This window comes from Bacidia gigantensis (genome assembly GCF_019456465.1).
Source record: "Bacidia gigantensis strain McMullin 20006 chromosome Unknown contig_255, whole genome shotgun sequence".
Classification (NCBI taxonomy): domain Eukaryota; kingdom Fungi; phylum Ascomycota; class Lecanoromycetes; order Lecanorales; family Ramalinaceae; genus Bacidia; species Bacidia gigantensis.
The window spans coordinates 516,196-542,111 of NW_025408605.1; the positions used below are offsets into that span (position 1 = coordinate 516,196).

The following is a 25,916-nucleotide window of genomic DNA, read 5'->3' on the forward strand; positions in this document are numbered from 1 at the left end:
GAGCATCCTTCTTCGCGGCGGCGGCAGCAGCCTGCTTCTCGCGCATGATCTGAGCTTGTGCCTCCTTTGTGCGAGCGAACTCGGTGCCGGATTGATTGTTCTTCTTTTTCTACCATCGACCCACAACGTCAGCTGGGCTCTATGTGCGCAATAGCAGAGAAAAGGGATTGATCAAAAATCAAGCGAGAAGGGGACAAGTAAAAGGTAAATACCTCAGCTTGGGAAGCTTTCTGGGTCTTCTCCCGGGCTTTATCACGCTGATTGCCACGCGCCATGGCTAAGATGGAGGGTTGCCGAAACTGGAAGCGGAAGTGCAATGTTATTCGGAGCGTTGAGATGTGGTTCGGGGAGCGGTATGAGTGTCAGCTTGAGAGTGGTGGGTGAAAGAAAGCACGGTGCGGAGGAAGCGGAGGGTCAAGGCCTAAGAGATATTTTTAGGGGCTCTCACAGGCGGGGCAGGTTTAGGCGAGTCTAGAAGCAGAGGCGGTGCCAAGCCTGTGCCTTTGTCAGGGACGAGGCAGAGCGTGCACTTCACCTTCCCACACGATTACATGTACTTATAAGTGTATTCTTCAATGTTGGATGTGTTGAACCAGGCACAAGTCACGTGAAAGAGCAGTCTCTCACGACTCCTCTCCTTCAGCTGGGTTTCGAGAGCGCGTCGATCAGCGTGGTCGTGCAACCGCTGAAGCTGAAACCCCAGAGCTCCTCTCAATGCATTAGCTCGATTGCGTACTCGGTCTTTGCCAGCCATTCACTCCTGCCGAGATGCTTTGTCCTGAGATCCATCTTCTCTTCAGAAAAGACTGCCCTCAGGCTCTCGAATTGGCAACAGGCGCATATGCCAGCTCGACTTTGGCCACACGTCCAATCGTGCAACTCTCCGCTGCAGCATGATGATGGGCAGGCGGCCATTCAGTCGACCTTAGACCTCTCCACCCCTTCAAATAGTGTATCAAGTTGGTGACATTGCTCACACTCACTTCTATTTCACTCAAGCCTCCCCCCCGCTGTCGATCACCTTTCGTTGCAATTGTTCCATCTTTTCCTTTGTCGTGATCAAGAGTGTTGTCCGACCTTTCTTGTCTTCGGCCTACTGGCCCTATTGTCTTCAAACCCTTCTTTGTTCCTCCCCATTCTTCTTCAAGAACAACGCCTTTCTTTTCTTCTCGGCTGGCTCGAGCTGTGTTATAATACCACCACATCTGAACTGTTGCGCAGCCCTAATCTCATTCGCTTCCCACTTCAACTTCCTTTCACCACTTCGCAATCAAAGACAAGACAAACTTCAAGTGAAGATCTTGCTGGCGAGATGCCGTTCTTCAAAAGAGACATGCGCGATGTCGGCGTTATCGTCCTCAACATCATCCGCGTGTGCAACATAGTCAGCCTCCTCGCAGTCGTGGCTGCCTCCTTTGTGATGCTCGTCAAGACTTTTGTGGTCAGCAAATTCTTCTTCTTCGACGGCGTCAGTCACCTCATTCAGGCCCTCATAGCAAGTAAGTTGACGTCCATCTTTCAATCACGCCGATCTAGGGCATTCGCTGACAATGTGCTGCAGTCGGTCTCATCGTGACCGAAGTCAATCTCTTTCGCCGGTACATCGCGACCAACTGGCCACTCCTTTCACCAATTCACGGCTTCGTGACCCTCGGCGTTATTATGATCATCCTTGGTGTCTCCGTCCTGGGCAACCTCAACAAAGAAGCCACTTCGCAGCAAAGCTTGGGAACACCCATGTGGCGCTGTGTCATCTCCGCCGGAATCCTGGCCTGTATCTTTGGTATCGTAAACATATTCGCCGTAGGTCTCTTCTCCAATCCAAACGTAGAAATGAGGCCATGCTAACCAAACCACCAGTCATACTGCTTCCGCGACAAGCAATACGGCGTCTCTGCCCGTTGGATTCGTCAACACGGACGCCAAGCTCACGAAAAACCTGTCCCCTACACCTCTCCAGCACCGTCTTCACACCCCTCAGTGCGACGTACCCGTGCTTTCTCACTCCGCCGTTCCCACACCACTAATGATGTCCTCCCCTCTTACCACACACGCGCCAACTCAAACGATCGTCGCAATGTCTCCGCTCCCGTCACCGCTGCCCATCCCGACGGCTTAGGAATGAGTTACGCGGAGAAGAACGGGTATTATGCGAGTAAGGATGACAAGGAGGGTGGGATATTAAGACCGCCTGTGGTCAATGGGATGCCGAAGCCGGAGTTGGCGCATCATCCTGCTTTCCAGGTGAGGCCTGCTTCATCCGTCTACACGACTTTGTGAAGCTGCGGTGGGGGCTGACTGTGAGTGTTCAACATTCATAGGGTCAACCATTCTGAAATCAATCGACCCTCGGTCATGTAATTAGTGCTGAGGTGAGCGAAGACAGTAATTTGGCTGAAAGGGTTTAAACATGCCGGATAGTGCAAGATGCAATGCAGGAGAGCAGGCAGGCCACTCATGATAGGGCACAGTAAGACAAGTATCCTTAATCACTTATGACTGATGATGATCAAAATTTGGCTATGATATGGTACAATAAAGAGCGTCAAGAAACTCTCATGCCTCCGTTTTTTTTTTTGGTTTTTTTTTCTTGCTTGTTGTCCCAAGCCCGATGCCGGAACTTGCTTATTGGCCATCTGTCCATCTTTGCGTGCATGCAGGCAGACCCCCAATGTCAATCTGCAGCATGCTCAACGCATCGGCATTCTCCTTTTCGCTAGCCCCTCAGCCACCATTCTTCGTCGAGCATCTTCGATGTCCTAGATTGAAAAATCTCATGTCAGACGCCTTGCCTATATAGAGAAATAGAAAGAGACAGAAGACTTACATTCCTCATACCCTGCATGACCTCCTCCCACCGCCTCACCACCTCCTCAGCCTCCTTCACCCACCCTTTCCAATCTCCTTCCCAACTCTCACGACCCTCTCCGCACTCCCTCCCCTCAAACCTCTGCCTCGCCCGATCCACGCACCCTCTGACCATGGCATCCCTAATCGGCGCACAAGACCCCCCCACCATCTCCCCTATCCACTCCACAAACTCCACCACGTCGAACGCCCCGTGGCTCAAATGATCCACCACTCTTTTTGGATGCAGGCGCATAGCCACGTCCGCCGCAGCGCCGGGCGTGATGAGAGGCCGGATGTGCTTCGAGAATGAGATGAGGAGGGTGCTGAGGTGGGAGGTTTCGTGGGTCGTGAGCGGGCGGATGGGAAGCGGTATGCAGTCTTTGGAGGTGGGGAAGAGGTGTGGGTAGATGGCCATGACACTGGGGTGGTAAGGGCCAGGGGAGACGGAGAGGGGGGAGGGCCCGCCCCGTGGGGAGGGGATGGGTGGAAAGTGGTTGTAGATGTTTGGGGGGCGGGGGGAATGGGAGGGTTGGCTTGTTGGGGAATTTGAGGGTGTGTAGATGGTGGAGCTGGTGGAGCCGGTGGTTGGTGAAGAGTGAGTGGAAAGTGAGAGATGGTTATTCGAAGGAAATGGTTGAGGGGCTGCGTTGCTGGCGAAAGGTGTTGGATGCACCCATAGTGGTCTTCCTAGATTTGCTGCTTCAGGAACTCTGCCGCTCGTCATTCTGATGTCGTCTCTTAGGGCCATTTGCTCGATGTGATCCACTAGAACGCTGGGCTCTTGGAGGGTGAGTGGTGTTTCGAACGCCGCGGTCTCCTCTACCGGCATTGATGAAAGCTCATCAGCGTCTCCATGTTCGTCAACAAGTCGATCCTCATCACTGATGCCATGTAGAGATATCGCGATGTTTAGGTTATTGCCATGCTCCTGAATCTTTTTGGTCATTTCAAAAGAGTGAAACTTCGAACCTTGCTTTCAAGGAAAAGGTGATGCTAAAATGAAATACTTATGTCAAATGAGGTGGTTGGTAGTGTGATGTTGTTTGAAGATAGCAATTTTAAAAGACATTGGTATGTACGACATCCTCGGGGAGTGTTAGGGTGTCTTCTAGGAGAGAACAATTGAGAAGGACCAAGTACAACATCGCTATGCATAAATGAGTTTCTAGTTTGGGGGAGGCAGAATGAGGCGATGGCATCCCTAGGACCGGGCAACAACGCCTTAGAGAGTGGGTAAACGGTCAATGAGAAGTACACGAGTCAGATGGTCTAGACAGATTCTTGAATGAATCCGTTCTTGCCCTTGTGGATCGCAGAGGTCCACTGTTTGTCTTGGCTCGTTGAAGTAGCTTTCAGGTGTAGCAAGGCGCAAATGACAGAAGGCCGAATCAACGAATCAAGCAAGTACAGACACTTCACATTCTCGGGTACGTGCGGCGGATGCCTCTCGATATTCTAAGCTCCATATCATCTCGGAAAGAGTCGTCCAGTTGTGCAAATTCCATCTGAAGCGTAGTCGCGAGTGGCTGTATTGCTAATGTAGGAACGACAGATCAAGCAAGCCCATTGTCCTATAGCCATCTTCGGTGGCGTGAGTACAAGCCATCGTCTCTACGCCACTTCCATTAATCAATGATGGTGACTTCGGCAATGCAGGTCTGCGCTGTCATCTGTGCGATCGTGTTGGATCGTTCATGCTCACTGGGTGAAGCGGCCGACTAGCCTTGATTGAGAACTCTAAGAGGCTTCCAACGAATCATGGAGTAGCAAGGCTACCAGGCGGCTGCATTCCTTAGGAAATGCTCGGACTTCAAAAAGACGGCATTGCTGCTCACCCATCATCCACAAAGCTTTGGTTGGCGGTTGAAACCCTAATTAACAGGGCGCTCCTCTCGACAGTCGTGCTCAAAAATCGAACATCTCGTCAGCTCTCATGCCAGAGCACAAGCGGAGAGAGATCAGAGTAGTACCAGGTAGCGTGAGGAGTGAGGCTTTGCTCTAGACGATCTCATGATCCTGTCGACGATACCTAGATGCAGGGTCCACACGAAGGACTCCAGGCAAGACTGACGGCAAAGACGTTTACCGCCTCCAATTCCAAGGCAAATGAATGGAGCTCATTTGCCCCCCAATTCGCGATGCATCCAGCATCTTTGATCGTCAGATGACCGCCGAGCACAGTCTTCTCACCTCATATCGAGTTCTTACGGTGACATGACGAACTCATCCACGACGTTTCTTGGGAGAGATGTCGGTTTTGGGAATTACCTCGAAACCATCTGACCAGTGAAGCATTTTTTGGACAAGTCTTGAGCTCAATGTTTTCGCACACGCCAGTGGATACGTATATCCGTGGGTCAGCAGCGTAAGCAACTCGGCTTTGAAAGCTACAATTGTCATCGCTGAGACGGGAGTTCAAGCCGAGGAGTCGTTCTTTTTGGGTGTGCGCTGACCACCAATCTTTCTAGCACACTCAATCGCGACCCTTTTTAACTAAGTCGGGTCTTCCTAGAAGGTGTCTTTGAATCTTGACCTTTTATATTCATTGAATGACTGCTGTCAACGAGCTAAGAACACAGTCCGTGGCACTGGGCTCATCATAACTGGTTTCGCTGAATAGTTCATCATTCCAAGAACCCCTACAGTCTGGGCATTGCCATAATGATAGGAGGTGATGCAAAGTGGAGTTTACCACTGGCCTGAGCAATATACTAGAGCAAATACATTGATAAGGCCTTGTGAAGCCTGAGTGGTTGCAGTGGAGAAGGGCTCTGAGTGTAGTCGTAACTGCAGGTCGACTAAACGGATCTAAGTATATGAGCTGCAATATGAGCTGCAACAACCAAATTGTCAAATGGTCACTGTCTACGGACGCCGTTTGCAAGGAATGATCATCCTGACCTGACGGCGGGCCCACTTGCTACATTTCAGTCGAAAATTTGCGACTCGTCGCAACCACAAATATTAGCATTTGAGGTCACTTATATGCTTTGATTCCTCAAAGTGCCTGATTTTCCGTTAGCTATGTCTGTGCCTTAGATTCAGAGGGTATCGCACCGTGTCGATATCATTCTCTTTCAACAAAAGCGGGGCAATATTGCTTTACCTTGTTGCTACAATCATGTGAGAATGCATGACTTGTGAAGCTTGGTCTTTTTCCTCTGGGCAATTAGTTGGAAAATATGCTGAAAGTTCGGCATAAATTGCCAGAGCCAAGGTTGCCAGAGCCAAAATTCTGTCAAAGCCTCCGAATCATCGTTGTCACAAATAGACCACATTACGATTCTATGAAAGGGCAATCAAAGCCTACTAGCCTTCACTAGAGATTCCACCCCCCGCGCATCTGCCGGTTCACCCAAGAGGGATAATAGGTAGAGACGTCTGCGAGTCATTAGCCCATCTTCGATCACCTACCATATTTATAATCAGGTACAAGGCTCAGGAAGAGTTACCTCGTGCCCCACTCAACCCCAACTCTTGTGCTACATTCACATATCCGCCTCCACTTTTGTCAACTGTACTTTTCGCCTTCTCTCGACATATCCTCATCATCTGCTCTTCGTCACCTTTCCAAGGCGTTCTGCAATAAACACATTTGACCTCCTTTCCCGCTTGTGACTTCGCCCATTGCTCGAAGCAGTCGGCATGGACATTGTTCCCGCAAGCAGCTCGACACCACACAATTTCCTCTTCGTCGGGTGAAAATGGCATAAAACAGATAGGACAATCGCCCTCACAGGGTTTGCGGTTGGATGAAGTCTCCCCGTCAACATCACCATGAGGATCTGCTGTTGCCAAGGAGATGGGTGCGGGGGCTGAGGAGAATATTTCCCGCAACTCGCTGCTTAAGAGGGCAAGCTGGTATTGCAAGTGCTCTGGCGCCTTGAGAACATTATGAAGAACGTAGACGATGTGCTTGCATTGATTACCTTTGAGGTGATCCGGGCATGTACAGCTAGGTTCGTGGGCGATGTGTACGCTGTAAATGTTGCCGGTCGTGCCAGCGACCTGAATTGTTTGCTCGGGCACATCGGCTGTACCACTGCTCAATCGATCTATGACGAACATACGTTGCGTTTGGGCGCGGTTGAGCCTGTCTAAGTAGGTGTGCGGCGGTCGAGAGCGAAACATCCTCAGTCGTTTTTCTTCATCCTTGCCCCGCTTTTTTGGAGAGGACTTAACCCGTTTCTTAGTTGGAGATGAACCGTCTGACTCCATAGTCAAGTCAACTAGAGGAGCAATGCTTTTAATTGGGGTCGTTGTAGGGCCTCTTTTGCGCTTGCGATTGGGCTGGGATTCTGTGAGATCTGCAGTCTCGGTCTCAGTCTTCGGAGTCAGATTAGCCTTCCCCATCTTTGTCTATGATTCTTAGTCGATCTCGAAGGTGCTAAGAGTCAACCGAAAGCCATTGAATAAGAATGGGAAAGGGTGGATCACATGTCAAAGTTCAGTGTCAACAAATAATCATGACGTTCTGAGCGTCGGAAGGTTACCGCTCCAAGGCGCTGAAATAAGGGGCCGAGGGGGCGGTTCCAAGGCTCTAAGGCGGCCTCATTCGTAACCTTGCATACAGGGGGGACTTCACTTCCAGAACCAAGGCTCCCCATCGAAGCTGGTAAAAACTATTGCTAATAGAATTTCCCTGTACAATTTAAGTACTCATAAAGGCTTTACAATACTCGGCAGTTCATGGCCGTTCTCTATTTGAGTTGGTGTGCTATTCATTAATCGTGAATGGAGGGCAATCACGGTCGAGAGGGGCACTCCGTGTCCTTGAAAGGTTGAGCCGGGATGGATTTGAGAACATCAGCTACTAATCTATGATAGTCTTGCGGTATGCACTTCATCCCAAATCGAAGCCTAGATCTTGATCGCTAGTAGGCTTTCAAGGCCTTCCATATCCCAAAGTTTCTTGCTCCCATCTCAATCAGGGGTATCTACATCTCTTGAGGAGAGTAACGAGGAAGCTGACGATACGCATGGTGTCTTTGCTCCCGTAGTATGTCCTCTTAGGCAAATGATCATTCTTATTCTTAAATTCTGCGCCAGCTCAAACTTCCGCCTTCATTCGGCACAGCCTATGTTGGGGAGCCTTTCTTCTGTGCTCTAAGCGCAAATAACGAGCTTGAAGAGGATTCGGAACGCCAAGTGTCGAACGTAAAGGTTGGTGCAGAAATGCAGTCTCCGTCTGGTACTATTGCATTGGATCTACTGCCAGATGATGACTCTTCGGGAATTCTTCACACACAAAAATCGATACAGAAAAACGTTCGCTACGACCTCCGTGAAGAAGGAAGCCACACGCTTGCAGTCAGCATCAGCTACTCCGAGACTACCATTTCAAAGGCCCAAGCTGCCTCGAGTGGCCGTGTTCGATCCTTTCGAAAATTGTATCAGTTCGTGGCACGGCCTTGCTTAAATGTCCGGACCAAAGTGTCAACTATTGGGACGGCACTAAATAGCACCAATAGTCTCGCCTTGGAAGCTCAAATTGATAACTTGGCGGATAGCTCAATTGTCTTGAAAAGTGTGACATTTAATCCCAAGGCCGCGTTTAGGTCCACAAGCCTCAATTGGGATGTCTATTCTGTCGAGCAAGGTGACTTCACCAATTGTCCTATCATGGCGCCAAGGGATGTGCATCAAGTAGCATTTCTTGTAGAGGAAGATGGGAAGAGTGCCACGAAGAAGGAAATAACCAGAGATGGTAGGACGCTGCTTGGGCAACTGGGTTTGAGATGGCGCTCAGAAATGGGAGAGGAAGGGTTTCTGACCACTGGTATGTTGGCAACGAAGAGACAATAAGAAGCCGTTCTCTCTTCACAAGTTTATCATCGCTCTAAGTCTTTCATTGCTGCTTTGAATGGCAACTATCTGCTGCGACTCTATTGATAACGTCTTGCAACAAACGACCCAATTTTAGGTCCAGAATAGACCTGGGCGACTACTGCTATTAGTGGTTATAATGACGGCTACCAACAGCTGGGCTTCGCTCCGTAGAGTGAAAAAGTCTCACTTCCGTATTCAAGGATTCCGATTGTTGGTTGCACGCAATTCGGAAATGTGGTTGGGAGGGCTGACGTTGTGGAGACATATGCATGGCCAATCTATATTCTATCAAAGAGGAACGCTGATCATACTCATACAGACAGAATATCAAGATATGTCCTGCTGCGGAGGCGGCCCCACAACCAGTGCATCTGCAAACTTTCTTGCCTCCTCTTCCACTGTAGCAACCCGAACCCTACTTTCCAACGCACTCCTGACCCCCTCGACCACTTCCCTTTCATCCATCACCTCCCCCATGACTCTCCCCTCTTTTACCCAGTACCCCTCTGTCCGTCTCCTCAACCCCTCATCCCTAGCCACGGCATTCCTGACAACGGCCATGGCGCTCATCTTCCCTCTGGACTGCTCCAGCGTCTTCAACGCAACCTCCATCCTTTCCTGAGCCGACGGCGGCGTCACAAATGCCCTGTTCGTACTACTCAGGTACATCAACGCTGCGATAACTGCGTCCGCGAGACTGAGCATCACGCCTCTCGCAACACGCATCCGCCAGTAGAAAAGCACGTATTGTTCGGGCCTCAGGGCGCGGGCGTTTGCTTTCCAATTGTACGCCGTGAAGAGCCAAATGTTCAAGACCGCGAGGCAGACACCTAACGAGGCGGCGGTAGTCCGCCATCTGGTACCCCACTGTCCTGTTACTGCGTTTGATGTAGCAAGCCCCAGGGCAAGGAGGTTGAAGATGTGCGGGATGATGAAGGAGGGCAGCGCATAGTAGAGGTATGTGGTTGGCTCATCAGAAGTGCAGAAAGGGCAATTCGTGAGGACGTCAGGGCCGTAAGTCAGATACAGGAGGCGGGAGTCAAGGGAAGCGAGCTTTGGTTTCAGGGTTGTGTCGGCGTCGGTGAGGCCGCTGGGGCCACGGGCGGTGGCGAGGCGACTGAAAAGGACTTCACTGGATGTTTGGAGACGGGCAGATGTTATCTTGAAGATGTTCTCTGGGGCAAAGTGGGGAAGGGTTGATATCAGGGATAGAAGGGCTGCGATGAATAGGATATTGAGGGAGCGATAGACGACTTTGGGGATTGGTTGAATTGGGAGAGGAGACGTCTGAGATTTGGCGCGGAGGGCGCGATAGTAGTTGAGGAGCTTGGGGATTAGAAAGGGAGCAATTGTGAAAAGGATGGTTTTGGTGCTGTTGGTGGTTTAGCATGAGGCTCCAAATGAATCTGTAATGGAGCAATCGTACGTGGAGAGGCTGATCATGTTGACTATTGAAATTCGCCTACTGTTGTTATCGAGATATCATCATGCGAGAGGATGGGTTGGGATGCTGTGTTGCGATGACGGTGGAAAAGGACAAAGGCCATAAAACGATCTCAATTGCCTATCCCAAGGATCTGAAACGTGGCTGTGTGGCGCCCTAGAATTCCCGCAGAGCCTCCGCTGAAAGAATTTCTTGTCGTTCGATCGGAGTCGTGCAAGCAAGGCCTAGCAGTGTTTTGCAACAAGATAACAAATGAGAGTGCCCACAAGAGAGGCGTCATCACGGTGAGAGATACACGACATTCATGACATTGCATTCGTAGTTGTCACGAACAAGTGTCGAGCACAGAAAATGCTCAGACATGTATCTGTATTGTGCGTACAAGTCACCGTCCGAAATTCTAGATTCGCACTATCGGGGACCTATGATGTGGACTGGCACTTTCGAAGCTCGCTTGGTCCCTTTCAAGGCTCCATGATCATCCAGAGTCAAAAAGATGCCTACATTAAAACTTGCTACGGCATCTCACTTCGTGTTGCAGGATCAAGCGAAAGCGATGAGTGATCTTTGCGTCAATAAAGTGAGAGACAAACACTTGTTCCAGCACACACTATAGCGGGTGTACCTTGCTGGTATTCTAGCCATATCATAGAGACATCCTCATAGAAATGAAGCAGATGGAAATGTGCGTGCACTGCTTGCTTCTCTTTGGCAAGTGACTGAAGTGTCTTCTCATTACATGCTAGAGTTCTTTCTTTCCTCCCCCGCTATCCATCATCACATCCTCATTCCTCGTTCCGCTCCTCTTCTCCTGCACCAGCGCCAGACAAGCCACAGCCGCACTTCCAACCATCGATATCACACTCGCACATGCTATCCCCCATATCTGTATGCTCACACTCCCCATAGGAGCTCTTGGGAAGCCCAATAGCCATGCGACATACCCCGGGACCCATCCCTGTGGTATCCAGAACATTGGTCGTTTTGAGTACCAGAATTGCAGAAAGAGCCGGAGGCCGTTTGTACTTGTATATCGTATGACCGTTGCTGTAGCCTCGAATTTGGACTTGAATGTCTTTAGGCTGTTCGCTGTAAATTCCATCGCCGATCAGCCTGAAATGTTTTTAAAAGATTCTTACAGCTTGAGTGCTGGATCAAACCGCAGTGCAAGGACCGCGTACAAACTTCATCGTACTCCGCCATCTTCTTGTCGTGCGTTCGCCGAATCTTCGCCCATTTCGCGAATTCGTCTTGCGAGCTTGTGGCGTTCATTTCCCGCTTCAACTTGACTACCTCTCTCCGTAATGCTACGGACCTGCGGGCATCTTGAGAAGCTCTCGCACCCGGAAGGCGACTGAAAAGCGTCCAAAGCTATGAGTTGTAGCATGCATCAGCAATCATTTGGGGAAATGGCTTCGGCATTAACACATACAGAATCAGTGATCACTGGAGCGCCAATAGTGTTGACCAGGTAGATAAGAAGCTGAATGATGAAGACTATCACAAGCAACGACGGCATTCTTATAAGGTGCGAGCAGAAGTACAGACACCTGTGGAGCACTGATTTGAGAAAATAGAGCACGTTGATAAGATTAGGGTTCACACAGCAGCAGCGGCAGTGACGTAGGGACAGAAGGACAGTGTTTCTGAGTGAGAACCCAAAAGTTCTGGTTTTACGTTTACCATTGGAGATTTGAGAGAGAACACTTGCATTCAATAATCTACACAAGCTGAGTAGTCAACGATATGGCTGGCACAAATGATCTGAGAAGCGAAAAGCTTTTCTCTGTCAAGGACTACGTCTGCTTAGTCACTGGCGAGTTCAACTTTTCCTCCAATAACCCACGTCCCTTAACTTTGATCCACAGGGGGTGGGACTGGCATAGGACTCATGGCAACACAAGCTCTGGCAGCGAATGGTGAGAACTTCGCGAGATGTGGGCCGTTCCTGCTTAGCCTGTCTTAGGCGCCACCGTATACATTACCGGAAGAAGAATGGACGTCCTTCAAAACGCGGCTAAGACACACAACCCAGAGGGCGGAGGGAAAATCATTCCGTTCGTTTGAGGTCACAATTTTGTATTTTGAGTGCGAAATTAATTTCCTGCTCTCAGTATCGGTCCTTGTGACGTGACTAAAAAAACCGACCTCGAAAAGCTCGGCAAAGACCTCTCATCCAAGGAACCCTACCTCAACTTACTGATTAACAACGCCGGCATATCGTCAGCAAAGGTGGAGCCTTCTTCAGAGTCAGCGTCTGAGCTGTATGACCAATTAGTGAGTTATTTTCTGCGAGCCCACTAGTAAGAGCATAAGGTCGAGCCTTGAAAGCAGAGCGATGACTCCGAAAGACATGTTTCTGGGCTGTTCCCTCAATTTTGAAATGCATCGCCAACTCTGAACTCATATAGTGGACAGAAGAGTCGTTTGAGGACTGGTCAAACGTCATGACGACCAATGTCTCAGCGGTATATTTCAGCACCATTGCATTCCTCCCCCTACTTCAAGCCGCCATTGAGCCTTCAGGTCCCTTTCCCCGTCGTTCTCCGTCCGTCATTGTGATATCAAGTATGAGCGGTATCATGCGGCAATCACAGGGCCATTTTGCGTACAATGCGGCAAAAGCCGCAACGGTCCATCTTACAAAGCTCATGAGCACCGAGTTTGAGAAAGCCTCTATCAGAGTGAATTCAATAGCACCTGGTTACTTCCCATCAGAGTTGACAATGAAGGATAAAAACGAGGACAATAAGACACACATGCCTGCAGAAAAGGTGCTAAACAAAGGCCATGAAGTGCCGGCTCAGAGGCCAGGTAGTGACGAGGAGATGGCTCAAGCAGTCATTTTTCTAACAAAGAACATGTATGTGAATGGAGAAGTCTTAGCTGTTGATGGGGGGTCCTTACACAGGTGCCGCAAGGTTGAATGATCCGCCTTCGAGCTTGGGGCACCATCTCTCCGATAAGAGAATTAGACCCCATTACAGCTATTCAGTGCCTTGCGTTCAAAATACTGGTGTCTTCAATATTGCCCTCTAAATTTGTCTCACCGTTACTTCGAACCGTTGTCAGGCTCCCCTTAGTATTAAAGTCGATACGTCGGTCACCTGTGAGCTTCTCTATAATCTTGGCTTTACCTTCCGCGCGTCGCAAACGGTCATCAAACTCGGCAATAGCATCCTCAGTATTTTGCGTAGAGAGTGTCTCCATTTCGGTTAAAGCGTACAGGGTCTTGAGGTGTGAAGCTAGCCGCAAGTTTTGAGCGACGCTTGGGTTAGGAACAGGGAATTTGTGACTCGTGACATTAACCTGATCGACAGCATCTTCGCCCGACTCTACAATGTCCTCCTGAGTTTTAAGTCTTGCTGACCATACAGCAGCATTGCCGTGCAATTTGCCCATCAATAAGAACTTTTCGAAGCCTTTCTCGAGGCCGAAACATCGACCTTCGACCAATCCTACGCGCTCCCCATCTTTATAGCCAAGCTGGAAACCATCCTCATAGAACTTGTCTTCTAGACTTAAGATTGTATCGAAAGGATCATTTTCCGCTTCGGACACAGATGCCATCAGGAGCAACGTATTTCGACGAAGATGAGAAAATGAGGTGGAAAATGACTAGAAGAGATGACCCCAACCGGCCATAGCCTCCGACCGGCCAATCTGTGAGCTGCGTGGTCATGATGAATTATGCGCAGCTTTTTTTGAACAGAGCTGCGCATAATTCATCATGTACGCATATCTTCTGGACTGGCCGGCTGGGTGTCATCTCTTTTAGCCTGCCCGGATCTAAAACCCAAAAGCCGATTTTCTAGTGAACATTTGTTCCAATCTTTTTTCCCATATCATAAACAGTCTCGGTCTGTACCACCGCAAATATAAGCCACGTCAATTCCACTAACTAAGTAATTGCTTCTGAAAAGACGCTTTTGGGTCTTTATTCTCCCGTCACTACTCCTTTACCCCTGTCTCCGTCAAGATGTGGCTCTTTGACTGGTGTAGGTTCTCTGGAGTTGTCTGGCCTTATCATCCTAACCTGGCTGACATTCCGATGCGCTATGCAGTCTTCGATCTTCTTGCCTCTCTAGGGCTGCTCAACAAGCACGCAAAACTGCTATTCTTGGGATTAGACAATGCTGGCAAGACTACTCTTCTACACATGCTGAAGGTATGAATTTGGAGTTCCCCCTAGCTCTTTCACGCGGGATTAGAGATTCTGCTTCCTCGAGAATGAAGCTAGGCTAATCAATATTACAGAATGATAGGGTCGCTGTCCTTCAACCAACGCTACACCCTAGTATGATACCAATCAAGGGTTGATCGCAACGCTTAAACTAATCCCTCACAGCTTCAGAGGAACTGGCGATGGGCAACAATCGCTTTACGACGTTTGACCTAGGAGGTCACCAGCAAGGTGAGATATCAGTGTTACCTGGCGACTAGAATTCACACCACTCATATTGCAATAGCTCGCCGCCTTTGGAAAGACTATTTCCCCGAAGTATCCGGCATCGTTTTCCTTGTTGATGCCAAAGACCACGAAAGATTCGCCGAGTCAAAAGTCGAATTAGATGCTCTTCTTACAATGGAGGACCTGTCGAAGGTGCCATTTGCAATCCTTGGAAACAAAATTGATCACCCAGATGCAATCAGTGAAGAACAATTGAGGCAAGAACTCGGATTGTGGCAGACCACCGGCAAGGGTAAAGTAGCGTTGGAGGGTGTCCGACCAATTGAAGTATTTATGTGCAGTGTGGTCATGAGACAGGGTGGGCATCTTCTTCTAACGTTGCAATGAGCTGTGGCTGAAATACTCGCAGGATATGCAGAAGCCTTCCGTTGGATTGCTAATTACGTCTGACCGTTTCGCCTTTGGTCGAGGGTAATAGAATAGGAATAAGCGGAAGGAAGTAAAGTCAACGAGATACCCATGACGTGTGACGAGTCAGAAGTTAGACCAATAGGAAAGCTGTGTTTTGCCAGGTTTATTACTTCGAGTGTAAAGCATTTACATAGCCATAAAGGGTTATGACTCTTTTCAATGAATAAACCCTCGCAATCTACTTGCTTCAGTGCTCTGGCTGCATTCGTATCCCTCGTAACGAGGAAATTGGCTTCTCAACATGTAATGTGCCGTAATCCCTTGCAAAGGGGGCTTATTTGCGTCGTGAAGCATACCGGAAATAAAGAGGGAAATCCGAATTTCAGCTTCGCCGCAGAGACAAGAATCACATTGCATCTATAATCTCCAGCCAATACATTCGCAATCGCCACCGTAACATCGTGTTCATTCGATCGTGTGAAGCGCATCGCATACAACGAATTGCAAAACCCTGTCTTCTTGATGATACGAGCCTAATGGTGATCAAGACGCTTCTTACGATTGCAGGAGGGTCTCCAAGGTGAAGGAGGAATAACGCTTCAAATATTCCTAATACTGCCATGCTTCATGAACATGGCAGCCGGCGGCGCCAATCACGGCTCTATACTCCTTATATCACCACATGGCTTGCAATACTGATGCTCCCATGGCGGTCTCTCTGTTCGCCGGAGAAGACTGCCGCCGACTATTTTGTGAAAGCATTGCCAGGCGCCCCAGATGGACCTCTGCTCAAAATGCACGCTGGGTAAGTAATATGTTCGATTTGTGGAAGTACTGCCCATGCTGACTGTGCACAAGGCACGTAGAAGTCACACCAGAAACAAACGGCAATCTATGGTTTTGGCACTTTCAAACTCGTCACCAAGCAAACCGCCAGCGTAGGTCGTCCGATACCATCTTCGAAATATGAAGCTTGCTAAATGACTTTAGGAACCGTGATATGGTTTAATGGCGGACCTGGCTGCAGCTCAATGGACGGCGCTTTGATGGAGATCGGACCTTACAGACTCAAGGATGAGAAGAGTTTGAGATATAATGACGGATCATGGGACGAGTTTGCAAATGTATTATTCATCGACAATCCAGTTGGGACAGGCTACAGCTACGTAAACACGGACAGCTACGTACACGATCTACCCGAAATGGCGGATCAAGTCATCACCTTTCTCGAGAAGTTCTTCCAGCTTTTTCCAGAGTATGAAGATGATGATGTGAGTGACAAGGTGTTCAAAATTGCTTGGTCAGCGCTGACTATCTTGTAGCTCTATATGGCCGGAGAATCATACGCTGGCCAGCACATACCATACATAGCAGATGCAATGCTTAAGCGCAATGAGAAGTCTCAAAAACCATGGAATCTCACTGGTCTGCTCATAGGAAATGGCTGGATATCCCCCGTTGAGCAGTACGATTCGTACATGACAAAGGCTCTCCAGTCCGGACTAATTAAAGAAGGGTCGAAAGAAGCGGAAGAGCTTGAACAGCACGACAAGAGGTGTAAAGACGCTCTAGATGCGCCAGGCGGCAAAGATTCTGTTGACCTGCCAATCTGTGAAGCAGTGCTGCAGGCCATACTACGTCTGTCAGAAAAAGACGGACGCTGTCCAAACATGTACGACGTCCGGCTAGATGACGAATTCCCGAGCTGTGGCATGGCCTGGCCTCCTGATTTGACAAATGTGAAACCTTACCTACGTCTCCCAGAGGTGATAAAAGCATTAAATGTCAACCCTGACAAACAGACTGGCTGGTCCGAATGCGCAGGAGCCGTCAGTCTTTCATTCAACCCCAAAGCCAAACCCTCGATCTCCCTGTTACCTCAGCTTATCGAGAAAGGTGTGCGAACAATCCTCTTTTCCGGAGATCAGGACTTGATTTGCAACCACATTGGCACCGAAGAAATGATACATAACATGAAATGGAATGGAGGACAGGGTTTCGAACTTTCCCCCGGCACCTGGGCCCCTCGCCGAGACTGGACCTTCGAAGGCGACCCTGCAGGTATCTATCAAGAAGCACGCAACCTCACCTACATCAAGTTCTACAACTCCTCGCATATGGTGCCCTTTGACTATCCTCGACGGACACGAGATATGCTTGACCGCTTTCTAGGCGTTGACATAGCAAGCATAGGTGGTAAGCCAACAGATTCTCGCATTGATGGTGCAAAAGGCGTAGAAACGAGTGTTGGTGGGCATCCAAACAGTACATCGGCAGAGAAGGAGGAGGAAAAGAAACTTGAAGACGCCAAGTGGGAAGCCTATTACAAGTCCGGTGAAGTGGCGCTGGTTGTGGTCATTATCCTCGCGGTGGCATTCGGATGGTATGTATGGCGGGATAGAAGACGACGGGCTGGTTATGAAGGTCTTTTTGAAGGCTCCAATGGGTCGTTACTGAGACGAAAGCCGCCAGGGCGAGATGTGGAGGCGGCAGATTTCGACGAGGCGGAGCTTGATGAGCTACACGTGACAAGCCCGGCTGATGATGACGAGCATTATGGCCTGGCCGATGCAAGCAGTGATGACGAGGAAGAGAAGACTCATCTTAATGGTCATATGAAGCGCTATTCAGATGCAGACGGGGATATTGGACAGAAAGGTCCGACGTGAGCATGATGTATAGCAAATCCTCCATTTTAGCGAAATATGACAATTCCTTACTACGCTCATATGTTTCCCAATGCGTGCAAGCCACCAGATCAGTTTTGATGTCAGAGCATAGAGATTCTATTACATCCTTTAAAAGTAGCAAATGCAATAACGTAACTTCAGAACCGATTATTAGATTGAGAGGAGCACGGCCAATAGGAGATCAATTATATTAAAGTCAACGACTTGAATGCTCATCAGATACCATAACGCATTTTAAAGTCTTCAACGGCGTACCGACACCACTTAGGGTCTGCGGATGCCTAAGTGCTTGACTCTATGATTGGTATATCATCACATGAACAGAATGTTAGATATTCGGTCTGGCTCTTTTGGCAGCTCCTTTCGCCGTCTCAGGCTTTATCTGGGAGGACTTACAAGGGTTTCTGCGCGATAGACCTCTGAGTCATCAATGAAATAGTGCTCCTCGCCTCAAGAATAGGCCCCATCGAGTTACCTTCTACATCAGCCTTCACAAGCCGAGACAGAAGGCAATCGCATAACTATCCACAGCGACGAAACGCCCTCACCCACTACCTTGAGACCCCTTCCCTCCAGCCATGCTCATCCTTCACCTCCTCCCTCCCCCACTCCCCTCCGGAAACAGGAGCGCAATCAACAAGAGCGCGGACTCATATCATCATCCATGTGGTCTCTCGCAGTTCCGCTCCTGCCAGTCAAAGAGCAGAATGAGAGAGTACGAACGGTTAAAAAGGAAGGGGTTAAAGGGGTAGAGGAGGTAAAGGGAGGTTGAGCCGCGAAAATTGCTTTTATGGCGGCGCTTTTCAGCAGGCTTCTACACATACCCAAGCGGATACGGTAGAAGATGTCCGGGGACTTTCTCCCAAAGCTTTGTATGATTGAGAGGCCGAAGAGGCGCTCTCTGTGTGTGAGCTTCGAATGCGATTCTTTGAGCGAGGAGTGTGCGAAGAGTAGGATAGGAAACTTTCTGCGGAAAGGGTAAGAGAGCCCGAGTGGCTTGGCACGCGCTTGACGCGCCCGGAGCGCGTTTGTTCTAAGTGTCTAACGATGTTGAATGTTACCTACGACTGCCTATTGGGCTGCCTATTGTCTGCTCGACGCTCAAGATATGGTCCTACGACGAAACTTGATGCTCTGGTGACATAGATTTCCTCTTTTTCTGTCATCTTGACCTCTCGACTCGCGACCTTGCGATTTGCATCCCTTACTGACACAATCATGTCTGGGCTCTTTGGTAGCGGAAGCTCAACTACAACACAGCAAGCTTCGAACACAACAGGGGACATCTCCAAAGATGTGACTTTAAACAGCCCACCAGAAGATGGGATATCAGAGATTACCTTTTCACCACAATCAGAGCACCTGGCAGTGTCATCCTGGGACAAAAAAGTCAGAATCTACGAAATAAACCAGCAAGGAGGCAGCGAGGGGAAAGCGCTATTCGAGCACGAGGGGCCAGTCCTCAGCTGTTGTTGGTCAAAAGTAAGTCATACTCTAACAACGTCGTACCCTCAAAGTCTAATGCTCTCGAAGGATGGTACCAAGGTGGTGGGCGCTGGAGCGGACAAAGCTGCTCGAATGCTTGATCTCCAGAACCCAGGTACCCCAGCACAGCAAGTGGCGGCGCATGAGAAGGAAATACGGTGTGCTCGATTCGTCGATGTACCAGGCCAGCAGACACCGGTGCTCGTCACAGGCTCATGGGACAAGACGATGAAATATTGGGACCTACGACAACCAAACCCAGTGGCCAGCATAACATGCCAAGAGAGAGTATACACGATGGACTCAAAAGACAAGATGCTCGTAATAGGCACAGCGGACCGCTACGTCAACATCATCAACCTCGACAAGCCAGGCGAATTTTACAAAACAATGCAATCTCCGTTGAAATGGCAGACAAGGGTCATATCATGCTTCACAGACGCAACAGGCTTTGCAGTAGGCTCAATAGAGGGCCGCTGCGCGATCCAGTATTGTGAAGAAAAAGACGCGAGCTCCAATTTCAGTTTCAAATGCCATCGCCAAACACCGCCCAACCAAAGTAACGTCAGCAACGTCTATAGCGTCAACGCCATATCCTTCCACCCACAACATGGCACCTTCAGCACAGCTGGTAGCGACGGGACCTTTCACTTCTGGGACAAAGATGCGAAACATAGATTGAAAGGATATCCGGAGGTTGGTGGGACGATTTCGAGTACTGCGTTCAGCAGAACGGGGGATATCTTTGCATACGCGGTCAGCTACGATTGGAGTAAGGGCTATCAGGCTAATACGCCGCAATTGCCGAATAAGGTAATGTTGCATGCTGTGCAGGCGGACGAGGCGAAGCCCAGACCGAAGGTTGGGAAGAGATGAATGCTTCAGATCGAAAGAAGATAAAATTAAGCGTGAAGGAATTCTCACAATAGCAGAAGCTCCGTCGACGGAGTCAGGGATTATTTGAGTTTCAAGAGACTCACACCACACGGAATTGAGAGACAAGGCATCGAAGTGAGGAGAGAGGGGTGTTTAAACAAGATGGTATCCAGTGGTTGCTTTCAGTAGGAAAAGCTTTACATACCCAGGGCGTTTTAGATAGATGACTATCAAGATCTAAAATGCTCGAATCCAGCATGACTGATATGACTGAACTTATCTTCCAATGAACTTTTAATAAACATTCAACTCTCCTTTCCCCTTTTCGCAAGCAGATTCAATGCACTCCCCGCGAGAATGAAACTCGCCTGATCTCTGCTAATAGTATGTCTCACGCCGAGATCAACCTCCCCACCCTCCCTCTTCCTGACCTTCAACCTCACTTCCCCTTTCCCACCTGCCTTTAGCATGTCATGCAGCCCCACCGTATTTATCACGTCCCCCGCCTGCAACATTGCATAATCCTCCGCGGTCTCAAAAGTCAGGGGCACAATCCCCTGTTTCTTCAAATTTGTCTCATGGATCCTCGCGAAGCTCTTCGCTAGCACGATTCTGCCCCCTAAGTATCTTGGCTGCAGCGCAGCGTGTTCTCTTGCACTGCCCTCACCGTAGTTGTTTTCGGCGACGACCATCCAGTGGTGTCCTTGCTGCTTCCACTTTTGTGCCAGTTGCGGTATGCCGCTTTGAGGTGGCTGACCGCCCGAGTCTGGTGGGGAAAAGTGGTCGTAAGCGACGTTCGTCTCCCCTGTTTCAGCGTTGACAGCACCGATGAGCGTGTTTGCGGAGATGTTAGGGAGATGACCTTTGTATTTCAACCATGGGCCTGCAGCAGAAATGGTGTCTGTAGTGCATTGACCTTTGACTTTGTATATGATACGAAGGTTAGTGAGCTCACCTTCCGGAAAGGAATTGAATGGTTCTAAGACGGCGAGACGTTCGGAGGTCGGGGATATGACGACTGAATGTTGCGGGGCGGGAACAGCTGGAGTAGGCTGAAAGTCAGGGTTGCCTTGTGCAAAGCCCTGTGATGGGAGATCGGAGCCTATGGGCGGTGAAAAGCGAAATGGTTCGCCTGATGGAGTGGGTATGGTGTCTGTAATGGGATTGAAAGTGGTAGACCCAGAATAAGACATGGCCGTAACTATCTCTGGTGAGGCGAGGAAGTTCATCGTCTGAGGATTGCCATCGTTACGACCCTTGAAGTTGCGATTATAGGATGAAAGAATTGCGTTACCGTCACCCTTGGATATACCGTCCGTACGTTTCCATTGACCAATGCAGGGTCCACAAGCATTTGCCAAGATCGTGCCTCCAGCAGAAGAGAATGTGTCCAGGGTGGAATCTCGATCAAGGGTTGCCCGGACTTGTTCACTCCCTGGTGTGATAAAAAAGTCTGCCTTGGGCCGGAGACCAGCGTCTGATGCCTGTTTGACAAGCTCTTCAGCTCTTGTCATATCTTGGTATGAGCTGTTGGTGCAACTTCCAATCAATCCTGCTCCAAATGAGTCCGGCCACTGGTTAGCTTTCACAGCGTCTTTAAAGTGCGATAGCGGAGTTGATAAGTCTGGTGTGAAGGGTCCATTGATATGAGGTTCAAGCTCTGACAGATCGATCGTGATCACTTCGTCATACGCCGCCGTGGCATCAGCTGCGAGCAAATCTCCATTAGTATCAACATCAAGAGCAGCGTAAGCATTAGACTCCCTATTCGTAGACTTCAGATACTGGAGCATTGAACCGGTCAACGGAAATATAGATGTTGTTGCGCCCACCTCGGCTCCCATGTTGCACACGGTGGCCATTCCTGTACAGCTCAATGCCTCGAGACCTTTCCCAAAGTATTCGAGAATGAAGCCTGTGCCACCTCTGACGGTGAGTATGCCGGTAAGCTTCAAGATGATGTCTTTCGGCGTCGCCCAAGCGCCCAATGCCCCTTTCAATTCCACACCAAGAATCCTTGGTGATTTCAACTCCCATGGTGCGTCGACCATAGCGTCTACGGCATCAGCACCGCCGACCCCAATAGCTATTGCTCCTAGACCGCCAGCATTCGGGGTATGACTATCAGTCCCAAGCATCATAAGCCCCGGCGAAGCATAATTCTCCAGGACAGCTTGATGGATGATTCCGGCCCCGGGCGGCCAGAACTCGATGCCATACTTCTTCGCTGCGGACTCCAAGAAATCATAGACCTCTTTGTTGCCCTGGATAGACTCTGGTAGATCGACGTCGGCCCCCTTCTGGCCAACGATCATGTGGTCGCAGTGTATGCTCGTCGGCACAGCTGTGCTTGGGAGACCGCAAGACATAAATTGTAGCAATGCCATCTGGGCGGATGCATCTTGCATTGCTACTCTGTCAGGCTTGAGCTTAAGGGTGGCATTGCCTCGAATGTCCTTGCCATGATTCGTAGTCGAAAGAAGAGCTTCTTCTGGATCATCAAGATGGGAGTACAAGATCTTTTCAGCCAGCGTCAAGGCATGATTGACGCCCAAGACTCGCCTGACGGTCTTAAATTTTTTGTTTATCTGCTTGTACGGAGGAATACGTAACTCGGCGGATGTATTTGCGGCTTCCTGTGGAGAGGCATTGAAGGCAAGCCATCTGCGCTGACTTTGAGTGGGAGGGTTTCTCAGTCGACGAACCTTGACATTCGTCAGCTATGATGTTCCATTCTGGTAGAGACATGTAACTCGGACAGTAAAGCAGGACCTAACAAGTTGCGCCCTCGAAGGGGCCATATTGAAGAAGTCAATCTGGCAACGTGCCGAGACTCCGCACTTTCCTTTCTTTACGGTAACAACGCAGCCAACCAGTTGACTCGTATGTGTAACATATCCTACAAATACTACGCCCAGAAATCTGCAGTTATGAGACTAAAACGAGCACTCAGGGTGGGTATTGACAGTGAATCCAAGGGTAGGCACGGAGCAAACACGGGGAATTTCGATAGTTCAAATGCATATATTAGTTCTAATATTTCCAGCTTCATTGGCACGAACTCCACCTTTCAGCTATTCTAGCAACCCAAGACATGACAAACCGCCGCCTGCCTTCTTGTGAATGATATGACTGCTCATTATTGAGAGGCTTATCTTTTTCCGGGGGCGGTAACCGAAGATATCATGTTGCTTTTGTCCAAAATGCATAGGGCTGATCGACAGGGACCCGGTAAAAGTGCTATACATGACCTGGCGTTGGCTATGACCCTACTCCATCTATAGGGCAATTGCGATACCCGCCACTGCAAGCAGACCCACAGCGACCGAGGCAACATTCTTGGTGGCAGCTCCGGTAAAGGATTGAGACCCTGATCCTGGTGAGCCAGAAGATCCGGTGCCACCTGGTGTTGGTGGAGTAATGGGTGATCCAGTAGCAGCAGGGCCGGAGACAGCGCCGCCGGCACTACCTGAGGGAGCCGCGGCGGTACCAGTAGCGACGGGGGCGGTTGCAGTAACGAAACCAGAGCCTGTGGGACCGACAACAGAGGAGCTAAGACTCGCATTAGCCAAAAGTGTCCTTCTTGATCAGGATCTGATCAACTGACCTGTAAGTTTTCGTCTTTGTGCAGGAACATTCATCGTCATAGTAAGTGGATGTGACAGTGATAGGATATGGTGCAGATGTTGAGTCGCTCTTGCTAGATGCAGTTTGGGAGCCTGAAAGAGATGACGAGGAGGACTCTGACTTGCAGTCTAATGGTGATTCTTTAGTTGTTATCCTCCAGATTTGAGCGATTCATCTTACCGTCACCGCCACTCAGACCGGCATCTTTGCATGCTTGCTCGAAAGATTTCTCGGCTTCATCCTTCAAGTTGGAAGGGCAGAGTTCCGAGATATAGCTCTTGACCTTCTCTGCCTCTTTGCAGCACAGGGTCTTTTGATCGGCCGGGTGCTCAAATTTACTGCGTCAGAAGTTAGCGCATAGACCGATGAGCCCCGTTTCGTATTGCTCACTTGACAGCAGTCAACAAGCAATAAGGATTTGCCAGAGCCAATCTTGCGACAGCAAGGACGGCGAGGGACAAAGTGGCTTTAGAGTACATCTTGAAGAGGTGAAAATGATTCTTGGTTTGGGGATTCTTGATGCGACCTTGGTGGAATTAAGAGATAAAAGAGTGTATGAACTAAAGCACAAACAGCAGGCTCAAATGAACTATTAATGAGTGACTAGATGAACAGGAAGAGCTTGATGAAAATAAGACGACTTTGTTGTTGGAGCAAGAAAGGAACGATGAACAAAAAGCAGGAAGCGCAGATGCGCAGATTGAAACTCATCAGGGGATGATTCGCGCTAATGTGGCGCTAGTCAGATTTAATCTCGGCCCCTGGCACCGACTCACAGAGGCTACCGCACTACGCGAAGACTTCCCACTCGTCGCGACTTTCCGACCAGCAATTCAATAATAATCACCACGTCTCCGCCGACCATGCTGTTGCTCATACAGGAGTGTTTGTCGAAGAATAATAATAATGATTCCTCAAAAAGCCATATGAGTCTGGCGAGGATGGCTCGCTGTTAGACATTCAGCGCTTATATCCGATGGGGCGGTTTACTTTTGTTCCTGCAGTTTACGTAAGCCGTTCCTGAGAGACAGCCCGTTGAGGGCCTGGCCAATCACAGGACGAGGTTGTACGTTGATGGAAAAGTTATTTCAATACGTGCTTTTGTTCCGAGATGCAGCATATTCATATGAATCTCTGAGTTTGGCCTTGCCTACATATCAATGAGGCTCACCCACCGGTCGCTTCTCGGTAGAAGCAGATACTCTTGTTCGCTCCAGCCGTCGCAAATCCTTCGTTCTTGCCGGTCTTGGGCAACCATCGTACACTCCACAATGTTTTCTCTGTCTCTGTGTGCGTCGCCACGCACTCTCGTCTATCCATTGACCATACTTTGGCTTTTCCATCATACGATCTGGAATGCTAATCAGTTCGGATACGCAGCAACAGTTGTGAATCTTCAATTTACCCGCTAAGAAGGTACTCGCCATTGTGGTTCCAATCCAATGAGAATATCCATGATCTATGACCCACAAGATTTACCACCTGCTCCCCAGACGCAACGTCATACAGAGCAATAATGGTCGAGTCTCCAGCCGCTGCCAGGAGCTTCACGCTTAGGGAGAAGGCAACGGCGCGCACTGGCTTCACCAGACCTTCACATTGTTAGCAAGGCAATGAAAAATAAGCTTCTACCTCTACGTCCTTACCAAGCAGTGAGTGAAAAAGTCTTCCGGTGTCGTTGTTGAAGATGTAGACCCCTCCATTTTCATGCCCAGAAGCTGTAAACCGTCCATCAATGGACTAAGGTAACCTTCAGTGATGGCTATCGCAAGCCTCTCAGAAGATATTTACCAGGTCTATGCTCATTCCAAAACTCCCTTTCGTCTCGAATTCGCGGATCTTAGCACCATCCGCCAAGTCGTCCCATACGTTTACTCGACCATCAAAGGAGGTTGCGGCTAAGTACTGCCCTTCTTCGGACAATGCTATGGCCCATATTTCACCAGCTTTGTTTCCATCTGCCCTGCATCAACGACGATCATCCTACCTTGAAGGTTTGATCTGGGTAGGGAGGGGGAGCCAGACCTACAATCTTCCTTTTCTCACTCCAGAGGCCTTCCTCGTGCTTCCATATCTTGACATCTCCGCCAAAGCCGACGCTTGCAGCTATATGGCCATCCTTGCTTGTGGTGATGTGATGGCATCCGAGTGGATGTGCGCCATCAAGCGTTTGGGCTAGGTCGAACGAGGGAGCTGTTGTGTTGTAAATGCGTATTGACGAGGATCCGCCTGCCGAGAGTAGTTGTGCAGGTGTAACGGCAACGGAAAAGATGTCTGTGGGATGAGCTACAAC

At 49.4% G+C, this 25,916-nt stretch overlaps 10 protein-coding genes across 10 annotated transcripts; 5 read left to right on the plus strand and 5 right to left on the minus strand.

The window, feature by feature from the left end:
• Positions 1 to 1,333: 1,333 nt before the first annotated feature.
• On the plus strand, positions 1,334 to 2,280 carry KY384_006904 (uncharacterized protein; the record flags this gene model as incomplete). Its single annotated transcript, XM_044815397.1, has 3 exons — positions 1,334 to 1,499; positions 1,562 to 1,803; positions 1,861 to 2,280. 3 exons carry the CDS (start codon positions 1,334 to 1,336, stop codon positions 2,278 to 2,280), a joined length of 828 nt encoding a protein of 275 aa, XP_044667271.1.
• Positions 2,281 to 6,288: 4,008 nt separating this feature from the next.
• Positions 6,289 to 7,203, minus strand: KY384_006905 (uncharacterized protein; the record flags this gene model as incomplete). Its single annotated transcript, XM_044815398.1, has 1 exon — positions 6,289 to 7,203. The coding sequence occupies one exon, from the start codon at positions 7,201 to 7,203 to the stop codon at positions 6,289 to 6,291; it is 915 nt and encodes a 304-aa protein (XP_044667272.1).
• A 1,803-nt stretch (positions 7,204 to 9,006) lies between these two features.
• KY384_006906 (uncharacterized protein) lies at positions 9,007 to 10,122 on the minus strand (the record flags this gene model as incomplete). The annotated part of the gene is made up of 2 exons (XM_044815399.1): positions 9,007 to 10,051; positions 10,106 to 10,122. 2 exons carry the CDS (start codon positions 10,120 to 10,122, stop codon positions 9,007 to 9,009), a joined length of 1,062 nt encoding a protein of 353 aa, XP_044667273.1.
• Positions 10,123 to 10,908: 786 nt separating this feature from the next.
• KY384_006907 (uncharacterized protein) lies at positions 10,909 to 11,642 on the minus strand (the record flags this gene model as incomplete). The annotated part of the gene is made up of 3 exons (XM_044815400.1): positions 10,909 to 11,205; positions 11,319 to 11,438; positions 11,556 to 11,642. The coding sequence occupies 3 exons, from the start codon at positions 11,640 to 11,642 to the stop codon at positions 10,909 to 10,911; spliced, it is 504 nt and encodes a 167-aa protein (XP_044667274.1).
• Positions 11,643 to 12,118: 476 nt separating this feature from the next.
• On the plus strand, positions 12,119 to 13,053 carry KY384_006908 (uncharacterized protein; the record flags this gene model as incomplete). The annotated part of the gene is made up of 3 exons (XM_044815401.1): positions 12,119 to 12,180; positions 12,238 to 12,400; positions 12,535 to 13,053. The coding sequence occupies 3 exons, from the start codon at positions 12,119 to 12,121 to the stop codon at positions 13,051 to 13,053; spliced, it is 744 nt and encodes a 247-aa protein (XP_044667275.1).
• A 61-nt stretch (positions 13,054 to 13,114) lies between these two features.
• On the minus strand, positions 13,115 to 13,693 carry KY384_006909 (uncharacterized protein; the record flags this gene model as incomplete). Its single annotated transcript, XM_044815402.1, has 1 exon — positions 13,115 to 13,693. The coding sequence occupies one exon, from the start codon at positions 13,691 to 13,693 to the stop codon at positions 13,115 to 13,117; it is 579 nt and encodes a 192-aa protein (XP_044667276.1).
• Positions 13,694 to 14,102: 409 nt separating this feature from the next.
• On the plus strand, positions 14,103 to 14,921 carry SAR1 (COPII coat GTPase; the record flags this gene model as incomplete). Its single annotated transcript, XM_044815403.1, has 4 exons — positions 14,103 to 14,291; positions 14,381 to 14,420; positions 14,472 to 14,537; positions 14,593 to 14,921. The coding sequence occupies 4 exons, from the start codon at positions 14,103 to 14,105 to the stop codon at positions 14,919 to 14,921; spliced, it is 624 nt and encodes a 207-aa protein (XP_044667277.1).
• A 644-nt stretch (positions 14,922 to 15,565) lies between these two features.
• Positions 15,566 to 17,614, plus strand: KEX1 (Cell death protease; the record flags this gene model as incomplete). Its single annotated transcript, XM_044815404.1, has 4 exons — positions 15,566 to 15,750; positions 15,804 to 15,883; positions 15,936 to 16,216; positions 16,268 to 17,614. The coding sequence occupies 4 exons, from the start codon at positions 15,566 to 15,568 to the stop codon at positions 17,612 to 17,614; spliced, it is 1,893 nt and encodes a 630-aa protein (XP_044667278.1).
• Positions 17,615 to 18,853: 1,239 nt separating this feature from the next.
• GLE2 (RNA export factor gle2) lies at positions 18,854 to 19,996 on the plus strand (the record flags this gene model as incomplete). Its single annotated transcript, XM_044815405.1, has 1 exon — positions 18,854 to 19,996. The coding sequence occupies one exon, from the start codon at positions 18,854 to 18,856 to the stop codon at positions 19,994 to 19,996; it is 1,143 nt and encodes a 380-aa protein (XP_044667279.1).
• Positions 19,997 to 20,301: 305 nt separating this feature from the next.
• Positions 20,302 to 25,050, minus strand: KY384_006913 (uncharacterized protein; the record flags this gene model as incomplete). Its single annotated transcript, XM_044815406.1, has 5 exons — positions 20,302 to 22,701; positions 23,317 to 23,525; positions 23,804 to 23,961; positions 24,014 to 24,149; positions 24,795 to 25,050. The coding sequence occupies 5 exons, from the start codon at positions 25,048 to 25,050 to the stop codon at positions 20,302 to 20,304; spliced, it is 3,159 nt and encodes a 1,052-aa protein (XP_044667280.1).
• Between the last annotated feature and the right edge of the window lie 866 nt (positions 25,051 to 25,916).